At 39.7% G+C, this 12,076-nt stretch overlaps 1 protein-coding gene and 1 long non-coding RNA gene across 4 annotated transcripts in view; one reads left to right on the top strand and one right to left on the bottom strand.

Annotated features, from left to right (window-relative positions):
• LOC103463697 (uncharacterized) overlaps positions 1 to 4,537 on the bottom strand; it is a 51,032-nt gene extending 46,495 nt beyond the window's left edge. The window contains exon 1 of one of the 3 annotated variants that reach the window (XR_001776540.1): positions 4,413 to 4,537. This is a non-coding gene — a long non-coding RNA (uncharacterized LOC103463697). Of the gene's footprint in view, positions 1 to 554; positions 1,043 to 4,412 lie in introns of those variants that run through there. The other 2 variants (XR_533536.2, XR_001776542.1) reach the window with 2 other exon arrangements.
• A 5,881-nt stretch (positions 4,538 to 10,418) lies between these two features.
• The window catches only part of tmem161a (transmembrane protein 161A), a 3,804-nt gene continuing 2,146 nt past the window's right edge, over positions 10,419 to 12,076 (top strand). The window contains exons 1-5 of the mRNA XM_008407234.2: positions 10,419 to 10,534; positions 10,997 to 11,100; positions 11,178 to 11,261; positions 11,385 to 11,476; positions 11,610 to 11,766. Coding sequence (XP_008405456.1) covers positions 10,532 to 10,534; positions 10,997 to 11,100; positions 11,178 to 11,261; positions 11,385 to 11,476; positions 11,610 to 11,766 — 440 coding nt within the window. The 5' untranslated portion in view covers positions 10,419 to 10,531. The remainder of the gene's footprint in view (positions 10,535 to 10,996; positions 11,101 to 11,177; positions 11,262 to 11,384; positions 11,477 to 11,609; positions 11,767 to 12,076) is intronic.

Raw genomic sequence — 12,076 nt, 5'->3', positions numbered from 1 at the left:
CTCTCTCTCTCTCTCTCTCTCTCTCTCGCTCTCTCTCCTCCCCAAAACACGCACTCAAAGCGGCCGCAGCTGCACCATGTTCTTGCACGACCCGCACAGCAGCGCAACAGCAACACAGTATTCCCGGACCACCGTGATCCCCCACGGTTGGAGTTGGATCTCCTTGTCCTCGCGTGGTTTCCAGCATCTGACAGACGTGCTGCGCCACGTGCAGCCCTCTCACTGCGTGGCAGTGACGGGACGCAGAGAGACGTGGAGGACAAAGCCCCAGGACTCCTTTTTTCTTCTTTTTTTTTTCTTTAGACACACATTCATGCCAACTCACGTCCTTAGGTTTCCTTCCCCCCCGCCCCCCTTTTTTTATCCAACATGGCAGGGAGGAGGGCATCAAGAATCTCCACACTTTGATGAAGAGGCGCACTTTCGCAGATGGGGGTTTATGCGCTACAAAAACGAAGCCCTCACATCATATCGTGTATCCTCTTTCTCCATAGCAAAACATCCAAAAGGCAACACACACACACAAAAAAACAAACAAAAAAACACCACGGCACCTTGATTGAGTGGTCCCCACACCTGCATGCATGATGCACGTCTCTTCTCTGAGGCACCTGTGCCAGCGTCGTAAGAGAGAAAGGAGGAGAGAGCGAATGAGAACGCCTCCAGCAGCAGCAGCAGCAGCGAACCGGCTGCGCGTTTAAGCGCAGCCGGTTCCTTCCTGCGGCGAACCGCAGGAAGGATGCGCCGTTATCGAGCGATCTGAAGCGGAGAGGGTTAAATGCGGAGCACGCAGCGGCGATGTGCGCGGGGCTGATGTCGCAGCGGCCAGCAGATGCCGATGCCTCTACACTGAGCTCCGGCGGGTCACGCCGCTTTACGCGGTGCGACGTAACTGGCAGGACGCACGGCGGGCACTCACGTCTAAATCTCGACTTTAGAGAGAGGTGTTAAAAATGCAACACATTAAACCATTATATTCCAAAACCCGGCATTCATCTTTAGAAGAGGCGAAGAAGGCAGCGTGAATGCGTCGTAAAAAGCAGAGAGAGAGAGAGAGAGAGAGAGAGAGAGAGAGAGAGAGAGAGAGAGAGAGAAAAGCAGGTGCGCCACTAAAAATTTGACGTGTTAAGCTGCGTGCTGACGTAAGGGATAGCGCGTGCGCCGGGATATGTTATTCCAAATGTGTTACCCAAAGAGTTAGTGTGTGTGTGTGGGATATGCATAACACGGAGGGGCTGGCAAGTTGAATCTGTTGGCATTTCATAATGTTTTCATTTCTGCAACACTATTTTAAAGAAAAGATTAAATGTTGGGTTTCTTTCTGTCTTTCTCTCTCTCTCTCTTTCAAATTTGGAGGTTAAAATACAGAATTTGCACAGGGACACTTCCAGAAAGTTATTAACAATAGTGTGCCATCACCAGAGCTTCAAGAGTTGTGTTGTTCTGCTTCCTTATCCGGGGTAAGGTGAGGGGGCTGGACCGGGAGTGATGGACACATTTCCAAAACTGACATGTTACAAAGAATTTGATTGAAATCACAATAAATAAATGTCCCGTCACTCAGATTTTTTAAAAATGACATGGGTAAAGTTTGGGTATGCCCTGCAACCTCCATCCTTGTGCCACTGGATTCAGAACAGCTTTCATTGCCTCTCTCCAATAGCCCTAATCATTCATGTACTCCTTTGAAAATGAGTCAATACATGTTATCATTTTCCAGGCAAAGTAGTCAAAACATTATTGTCACTTTTTGGGAAGCGATTTGACACATGAATTAGGCCAACATTAAAACGTAAGCCTATTTAATTTATTTCAATATGCAGAGACAAAACAACAAAGAGAATCTCAGATTGAAAAGTTTTGCTTTATTTTTTATTTTTTTAATTCCAATTTGAGATGTTTTTATTCTCTATCTCTTCATATAAAGGTCGAAGTTTGTTAATTCACAGAAAAATTTTTTTTTTTTAACTATGTACATATATACCATGATGATGAATACTAATGTAAACATCAACGTATATATTCTCTTAGCTAGAGGCCTTTCTGAGGCCTTTTTGCCGAAAACGTTCTGGGAAGTAACGTCAATCTTTAGTGTAAAACTACGGCACCTACTGGCAGAGAGGTGGTACTGCGGAAACTGTCGGGCCTGCACAGATAAAATGCCCGGCCTGAAGCAACAGCACGTAAAAAAAAAATAAAATAAAATTACACTAAGCGCCAGAAAATATCACTAATAATGACGCAATGTAAATAAAGCATCCAAATTAAGGCTTTTAAATGTATCAAAACAAGGCATTGCTGCAGGTAAAGTGACTGTGTGTGAACGGAAAACACGGCCTGACATGTTGCATTAATGTTTGTAAAAGCGCTTTTTATTCTGCTCAGTATTATGAAAATTAACCTGATTTATCATCCCAAACTGGCCTGGCTCCAAAAGCCTACGAGTTAAAATAAACTTGTATGAATTAGCGAGAGATTTGAACAGAATAATATTTATATATTTATGTCTAAAACAAATCCATAGCAGCCGTTTGGGTTTTATGAAATGAGTTTCGTTTGTTTTTGTTGCGATTTATTTAAAAAAAAAATAACAATCATAATAATAACAACAATAATATTAATGCAACCAAATTGCATACATTTTCCATTATATTCATTACATTACTTCACACTTGTAACTTGCATACAACTAACATGACAAAGAACTCGATTGAAATCTTAATGGAATTATTATGAACATTTTATCGCGAGATTTGATCATTCAACTTTTACACGTGAAGCTTATTAAGGTTTGGCATTTATTTATCTTTGTTTGAAATGTTATGTTTATGGAGAGCAAATTCATTGACAACGTGCGTTCTGGATTGACAGTTCACCCAGAGGTGAGAAACGACAATTGTCTAGAAGCATAATATTTCACTTGTTGAAATCGCAATCTTGAAGAAATACATTGCAATATGTAATGCTGCATTTTATTTACATACATGTGCAAATATGAAAATGCCTACTTATCTCTTATTTATTGCATAAAGATGATTTTTGCAGCAAATCAGCTTCAAAAGGAACGTTGTTTATTCTTTGAAAAATTTAGACTTCAGGATAAAAACGTTGCATTTTCATGTTTAATTAATTTGAATGAATTAAATAGATTTTTAATATGCAGATTTCACTGAATTTAATGCTACAATCAATTGCACTTTGATGAATTTGTACTTGAATAATAATAATAATAATAATAATAATAATAATAATAATAATAATAATAATAATAATAATAATAATAATAATAACATTGTTCAGCTATATGCACAGTGTGAAATAAAATGAAAAGGCATGGCATTATTATTCTTTTCTACATATGGATGATAATTAAGACAAGACAAACATAAATAGAAGAAGTGGCATAAATTCTTAAGATCCCAATCTTCCTCATCAGAAAACAAATCCACTGCTTTCTGCAAGAATTTCTTCTTGTTCCGCTTAAATCACCACCATCATCTATGACCTAAGTGAGCCCTGTTGGCTTCCGTTGCCAATAACTGACCAATTCAAGTGGCCACTTTTGGGAATTGTAATGACTGATCTTCAAAGAGGTCTGACCTGACGCAGGGGCATGAAGATGTCAAAGGTCAGGCATGAGAAACCAACAGGGTGCCAATATTTGTCCCTCCCTCTGTCATGCTCCCAAATCAGAACCCTACGCTGCAGAGCTGCAGCTCATTCGGCATGTTGGAGATGACCACTCGAATGTGATTACAGAAACTTTGAGATGGACTGAAATTAAATTGCACGAAGATGTATTATCCATACCTAGTGTGGATGAAATCCACCTATAAAACCAGCAACAGCACGTTTCTGATGTCTTTTAAACTGTGGCAAGTGGCACATGGTTTTATTCCTAATCTTGTGGTGCATCCGTAATTACATAATTACTGAAAGAGAGTTAAACAAGAGGGGAAAACGCTTGCAAATGGCATTCAAATAACCAGATTACTCAACTGTCTCCACAACATGAGGCAGCAGCCGGTTTCTCTGTTTTAGATCTTTAAGACCAAACAGTGTGCGGTGCTGCCAGTCAAATCTTCCTCTGTTAGGTTTACCTGAACACCCTGAAGGCATCGAAGACCAGATCAATACCCCAATATCAAATCTTAACAAGATTAGAGCATCTCTTCAGATCCACATAGAGTTGTTGTCAGTAAGAATCATTAAATGCGCTAAAGCTGCAGGAACAAGTGTTTTAATGCTTCAGTTGAGGTAGAAAGCAAAACACCAAACTATCACAATGTTTCACACCAGCCATATAAGAGAAAAAACAAATTATATAATCCCAGTTTAATGTTCAAACAATTTAAATAAAGAAATAACAACTCAAAAATCGCCATGGACACATCAGCAACTCCAGAGCTTACCCACAGTTCAGCTGCAGCTCCTGGCTCTTTGTTGGTCTGTCTGCAGAGGAGATGCTGGCCCATTCCCGGCCATGTGAAAACAGATTGATGGCCTCCCCGCTCTCCTGGTTTAATTGGGAACAGGCTGAAATTTATGCTAATGCGATGACATCAGTCCCGCCAGTCTCCTCTCTCCATAAAAGAGCGGAGCAAAAAAAAAAAAAAAATAGGGGGCCAAAGTCGCGCCTCTTTTCTCAGCCAGTTCCGTCGGTCAAGTTCAAGCGCGCCGCCGGTCGCGCTGCTTTTGTCATTTAAATGCGTGACCGCGCTCATCAAATTAACGCAAGGGGGGTGGGAGAGACACGCAGGCACGTGAGCATATCCATGCATCTGGTTTGGTTATTTTATTGGTGAAACTTCTGTGTCACTAGTGTAACAAAAAAATGGTTTAGTTTCCACCTACAGCAGAGAGGGATTATGCACCTGTGTTTAGGTTTTGAATTTCAACCGGACCACATTTGTTTTGCAGCGGCTCTAAAAAAAAAAAAAAAAAAAAAAAAAAAAAAACTGTAACAGGAATGCAGCCTTCCAGCACACACGCGAGTGAGACTTTTTAAACATTTGTGAAAATAAGGAGTCATCCGCTCAGATGCGCCAAATTTTGCGCTGTCACACACCGTCCACCTGTATGACAAAACAAGCTCGCTGTAACAGAATTACAGACAGAGGGTTCCTTGGTTTCTACAGATGCACAAATTGTGTGAGGACTTAATAGTGGATGTAAGGCCACTTTATGATGTATGACGGGCCTCTTCTTGGGTAAAAAAAAGAAAAGAAAAAAAAAGTGCAATCGGTTCCGAATAGCATTGACATCCAAAACTCCCTCCCAAAAAGCAAAATAAAACTTTGTGTGAAGCACAACTACCATCCTTCTTTCTGTCTTATTTATTTATTTATTTATTTATTTCCTTTAAAGTGTGGCTCTGTAAGTAGAGTCAAGTGATCAGAAGGTTGTAGGTTCAATTCCAGCTTCCTCACAGGTCGATGTGCCCCTGGGCAATTCACTTAACCCCAAGTTGCCTACCGATCTGTGTATGAATGTGTGTGCGTCTGTGAATGTAAATAGGTGAAAGTGACTGTAGTGTAAAGTGCTTTGAGTGGTCAAAATGATTGGGAAAAATTCAGACCGTTTACCATTTTCTTTATTTCTAGTCGAGGAACCCCCTTGGTCATACTGCCCTGCATGGGTAGAAAGCTATAATCTACATCAAAACCAGCGCTGACTCTCCATAAAAGAAAGTCAAGTCTGTAGATAGGCATCAAACATAAACACGTTGACCAAAGACCTCATAGTCATATACACAGCCAATATTTGATACAGTGTTATATATACTGAGTAGAAATGTTGCTGTCTAAATTAAAATTCCAATATGTGTTAATGTCAACTAGGCGGCTTTTTCTGCCTATGTGTATCTACATATATTTTTCTGTGTAAGGCGTCCAAGCAGCAACAACTGGATATTGACACCAGACCCCTCTGTGAACCCGGTGGACATAGAAAACGAGCCGATGTATAAAAATGATTCATTTCCTGTATTTGTTCTGTGGACAGTGCAGGGATTAATGAGTATATCATGCTGAACGACAATGCATCACCTACTCAGTCTCTTTCCAGGCACTTCCTTGTTTCCCTTATCCTACCATGAGCCTGCTAATTAACAGTCATGAGTTGAGGTGCTGTTTTAAAAAAATCCCTGTGACAAAACAGATCTGGTCCTCTTTAGCTTGTTCCCACAGTTCACAGTTCTTCCTCTCTCTCTCTGTCTCACACACGCACACACACACACACACACATTACTACTGATCATCAGTAAAATTAAGGCAGATGATAAGGGGGGGACAATAAGCACAGAGGGAAAGGGGCAGTTTCCTTTGACAGGCCACCACTGCAGCATTTGCATATATTCAAATCAGGTGGTGAATGCCATGCGTGGGGGTTGACAAAGACGAGCCAATGGGAGGGCTGCGTCCCTGCTGCAGGCTCAGAGGCAGCCGCCAGTCCTCCAGCAGCACCCTGGGAGAAACCCAGGGAAGTGGTGTGGGAACCAAGAGGCCCCCAGAGCTGGACAGAGGGAGGGGAGCCACTTGTAGCCCGTGATGGATTTACATTTTATTTGTGTCCATTTTGCTCAGTAATTTCTGCCCCTGCTCTCCAGCCACAGATGGCGGACATGATAGAAGGATTAGCATTTGTGTCAAAGATGATAATGATGGAAGTCTTTTTTTTTTTTTTTTTCACCCAGACAGATTTTTCGTCCTTTTGTTTGACTGGCACGGTAATGTCGGACATGATGGACAAACCTTAAAAACATTTAATTGATTTGGGTATAATTTTGTTGTCGATTCCTGCTTCAAAAAAATGTGTTTCATATATTTTAAGAGTTTCAGAAATTCACAATGGGCGTAAAGGATGTTGAGTTAAGACAAAAAAAAGAAAAAAAAGAAATACAGAACTGGTCTTCTAAGGACAGCGCTTCACAAAAGCATCCTTGCAGCCATGCCATGTTTTCGCTCTACATTGCCCCATGTTAGTTCTTTCTACATTTCACTGAACTCTGACCTGCTTTGCTATCCCTTCTACAGAAAACCATCCCTAGAGGATGGTGCAACCATCACCATATTGAGTTCATGGACATGTTCAGTGTTAGTTTTCCTCCACATATGGTTCGCACGCAGAAAAAAAAAAAAAAGTCAGGTCTCATCTGGAATTCATAGCCTCCTTTTCCACATGTTTGATGTGTCACTTATATTATTTGTTGTTAGAAAAATGTAAAGAGGTCATCCTCTGGCTTTCTTTCAACGCCACAGTCTGCTTCTCTAATGCTTTTCCATGTCACCTCTGTCAGATTAGGTTGACAGAGTTGTGCTACGTTTTGTGCCATACTCTTTCCACTTTTCGAAGATGGATTGAACAGCACTACGTGAAATGTTCAAATCTTGAGATGCTGTTTCACAACTTAACCTTGTTTTGAACCTTTCCACAACTTTACCTCTGACCTGTCTAGTGTGTTTGATGGCCTTCGTGAGCCTGGTTCTTCAGTCATTTACACCACAGCCCTTCAATATGATGCTGCCGCGTTTCATTACTTGATGTTTCAAAAATATCTGTTGGATTGCTTTTTTTTGTGAGTACAGGGGACTTAAATGTGCACCCCACTGTTTTCTATTTTCCAAATGATTTTGTAACCACGCATCATTTTCTTTCAACTTCACAGTCATGCACTAATTTGTGTTGGTCTATCACACTAAGATTCAATAAAATACATTAAGGTTTGTGGTTATAGCTAAAATAAAGTCAAGGAGTTTTAATATTCTTGTCAGGAACTATATAAATAGTTGTAATGTCAATAAAGTATACTCACTTTTTTCCTGTCAATGCGTCTCAAATTCAGGCAAAAACATACAGTTGCTAAAATACCAATAATATAAGCTGATGAAGTAATGTGATTTGGTTTATGCAGCTTTGTAAAAAATGAAGAGACCACTGGAAAAATTGATCAGTGTCTCTGATTTTACCTTTCATAGGTTTATGTTTGAGTAAAATGAACACTGTTCTTTTATTCTATGAACTACTGACAATATGTCTCTGAAATTCCAAGCAAAAACTTGGTATTTACTTGGAGAAAATGAGAAATGGTCAAAATACCAAAAAAAAAAACAAAAAAAAGATGTAGCGTTTTCAAACCCTCAAATAATGCAAAGAAAACAAGTTCATATTCATTTGGAAACGACAATACTAACGTTTTAACTCAAGAAGAGTTCAGAAATCTATATTTGTTGGGGATAACCAGGAGGTTCTCATTGGGGTTCAGTGCAGTGGGCTCTTCATTTTTTTTTTTTCCCACAGCTGTATTTCCAGAAGTTTTCCTACCAGAGGCACAGCATGAATCTCCAACTCATGAAATTCCCAATCCTCTCTGAAATGTCACACTCTTGTGAACAAATTAGAAAGGATCAGATGTTTTCTTTTTAACAGAGAGGGAGTCGCCAATTAGCCAAAACTGAGAATCAAAGCCACACAGTGGAAGATCGCTTCAATAACACACCCAGCCTCACATCCTAAACACAGATTTGAATCTCGTTGGCCTAAGAGGTTTAGAAGCAGATACTTTTCGCTGTTGGTGGCACATAGGGATGAGCTGACATTTGAATGCATGTACAGGCTGTGGCTGTGTCATTCAGTCATTAACACTGACCTAGCTGCTCCTGAGCAAGGCATCTGTGCACCCCGATGCCTTTTGTCATGCATTGCCGTCTAAACACAGCGTACATATGTTAGTGGATTTTAGGGTGCAGAAAAACATGCGGGCGGATTAAGAGGCGACAAAGACATTACCTTGGTGTATATTGTGCGCCACACTGAAGCTTTTCTGAGTTTTATCCTTTAAAGTGGAAAAGAATGCTCTGGTGCACAATTACATCACACAATTATTCCTGTTGAGCAGTGTTTTAGTGCCAAAGTAGAGAGGAAGAGGAGCATATCTGAGACCTTAAGCTTCACCATTTGCATATTGTTTGTTTTCATGCAGCGAAATGTTAAGATGCATGATGGTGAAGCATGAGACCTGAGGATTATCATTAGGAGGATCACGAAGATGCATTCAGGGGTATGCTGAGGGACAACGGGAGGATCAAACTTTACATTTTGAAAAGATTCGATGAGTTGAAGCGTGCTGGTAAATTAAAACTGCTTGTTTGTGACGGTTTTCTCCACGCTGCCCACAGTTTTTATATGGTGGTCAATGTGTTAAGAGAGAAGTGCAGCAGTTATTAACAAAACCTTCACAAACTGTTGAAAATTCTTCAAAGAGTATTATTCATTATATTATTATTCAAACATAAAAATAAAACATTTTGCGATTTATTCTTACAACATTATTTAGCTAAATTTTGGATATTTTCTAGAATACAGGACACAAATTAAAAAGAAAATCTTTCATTTTCTTTACATGAAAGTTGAATGCAACATCTTGTTGCATTAACTGAATTTAGATTGTATATTTAGGCAAACTTACTATTTACTTGGGGTTTATTGGCTTCCCCAAGGGCACATCAACACACGGTAAGAGGAAGCCGGACTCAAAACCACAGCTTTTGGATTCTAAGACCTCCATGCTGTGGGGTGATGGTGGATCAGCAGGGAGGAGATTGTCCTCTGGGTTGCCAGTTCGAACCCCAGATGAATCTCTCTCAGTTGATGTGAATCTCATGTTGATCAACTTAAATAAAAAATGTTCTATAAAACATTTTTCATGCAGTCAAACATGAGGCTTTAAAGCTCATTTCTACGACGAACTATACATTTTCTCTTTCACTGAAGTATGATTCTCTGATGGAGTTGAGAAATGATTCAACCTTTTGATTCGGCAAATTGCTATCGTTACTAAATAAGGATTTAAATATGTACGATAATAGCAAATTGTTCCTTTAAAAAGTGTATATATATATATATGTATTACACACTCTTCTATATAACCTATTAGAAACCCAAAAATATCTATATTTTTGGAACACTGAGAGGTGACAAAAAGCACGGTTTTACCTATTCCTCTGGTGCCTTCAAGAACATCGGGAATTTTTCCTTTTACATCGGATGTTTATATTTCCGATGCATTCCTATTATTTTTGTAAAATCTTAAATGTTAGCAGCACGGAGAATATAATTTAAAGTTTGACTGAATTCTGAAACCCCAAACAGAAACATCAACTGACATATTAAAAATACATAATTAATTTAGAAAATGTTGACGTAATCGTAAAAAATAATTTATTAGCAGAACGGGCAGGAGAGTATGGAGACAGCTACAAATGATGTAAATGGTTTGTTGATGTAAATGGTTGTGTAAATGTAAAAACATAAAAAAATAAAACTTGAAACTGACGATTTTCGTGTTTCTTCTTGTTTTAATCATGAAAATTTACCTAACTTTACTGAAGTACATGAAGCTAACTCGGAACTCGCTTCTACATCCGGGGCATTCAGTAGTTTCACATGTAGGTCGGTTCAGCTGCCATAGAGTGCCCTCGTTCAGAAGCTCCGGGTGCTACTCTGGTGTTTACATCCACTTTTGACAGAGATTATGGTAAATATATTCACATTAACTCAGCAGTCTGTTTTTGTCTGGCTAACAGGCTCGCTCTATGGACTTCTAGCGAGCATTTAGCTAATGCTAAATGCGACTTGCAGCAGGCTGACAGGTGCTGGAGTTTTGGCTAAATTTAGCATCAGACATCTGCTGAGTTTCATTCATTCTTCCTGGGTCTTTCAGCTAACATATATAGTTTAATTTATTACCTTTTCATTGAACATTCTCACTCTTTGCAAGCTTTTACTTCACAACAAAGTCAGAGTATCGCTTGTTTTCTGGACCTTTTTATTTTGTGGGTCATTTATGTTTCCAAAACAAACAAAAATGAAACTGCGGCCAATTGTGCAGTGACAAATTTTGCCATTCGAGAAGAAAAAAAAAAAAATCAGCAACAAACTTCCTGAGAGTAACATACCCAACTGCAGTTGTTAAAAATGTACTTCATTCCTCTGCCAGGCACTAATGGGGATTCAGCTGGTGGTCAGCTTGCTGGCCGCCAGCATCATGCAGAGGATGGCCCCACACTGCTCATTTGCACGATGGCTCGTCTGCAACGGCAGGTAATGTCACACTCGGGCATCAGTTTGTGTGTTACGCGTGTGATATAAACTGTACTAACACACGTGTTTCCTCCCAGTTTGTTCCGATTCAAACACCCGTCAGAGGGAGAGTTGTTCGCGTTGGCAGGAAAACAGATGCCTAAACAGAACAAAAGAGACAGGTGAGTKTTTTTTTTTTTTTTTTTTTTACGGATAAACTCAGCTTACATTTATCTGAGTTTGCTCATGAATGTGTTTTCTCCATGTTTTCCCTCTGTGTTTTTTTTTTGTGTGTGTTTTCTAAGGAGACAGAATGGAGAGAACAAGCCTCTCACGGTGCCCAAAGACATTGACCTTCACCTGGAGAAAGCGCCGGTCAACGTGATGGACGCTCTTGGTAAAACAAGACACTCCTCTATGTTCATCGCATCGATGCGTTGCATGTGTTATTACTCTAAGCTCAGTCACTAACTGCAAACCGATAAGACTCTCTATGAAATAATCAAAGCCTTTTTGTTTTATTCTTTCAGTCCTGCGGTTTTTCCTTGAGTACCAGTGGCTTGTGGATTTTGCTGTTTATGCCATGGGCGTCTTCCTGTTTACCGAGTGTTATTATAGTGTGGTAGACGCCAGCAAAGAGGTCAACATCGGAGCCATCTGGTGTGTCCTAACGGTTGTGTTTGGACTGTATCCTTCCGATTTTGCCTTAAAGCTGCAGCAGCTTTTTAACAGCGGAGGCAACAAATGCTCTAGGCACATTTGTGCCATTAGAATACATTTATATCAAAATATGAGACGGAGCAAAGAAGAAGATTATGAAATAACTTCTGTTTAAGGTCTCTGTCCGCCCTTCTGTCCAGTATCTACACATCTTTCAATTAATCCATGTAACAAACATCTGTTTTGTTTTCCATTCATTCACTCAATCAGGTTTTTTTTCAGGGTTTTTATATTTAAACCAAAAATATAGTAAAGACAAAAAAAAACAAAAAAAACA

The sequence above is a fragment of the Poecilia reticulata genome, linkage group LG4 (assembly GCF_000633615.1).
Source record: "Poecilia reticulata strain Guanapo linkage group LG4, Guppy_female_1.0+MT, whole genome shotgun sequence".
In the NCBI taxonomy this organism is placed as follows: Eukaryota; Metazoa; Chordata; class Actinopteri; order Cyprinodontiformes; family Poeciliidae; genus Poecilia; species Poecilia reticulata.
This window is presented reverse-complemented; position numbering and strand designations above follow the sequence as displayed.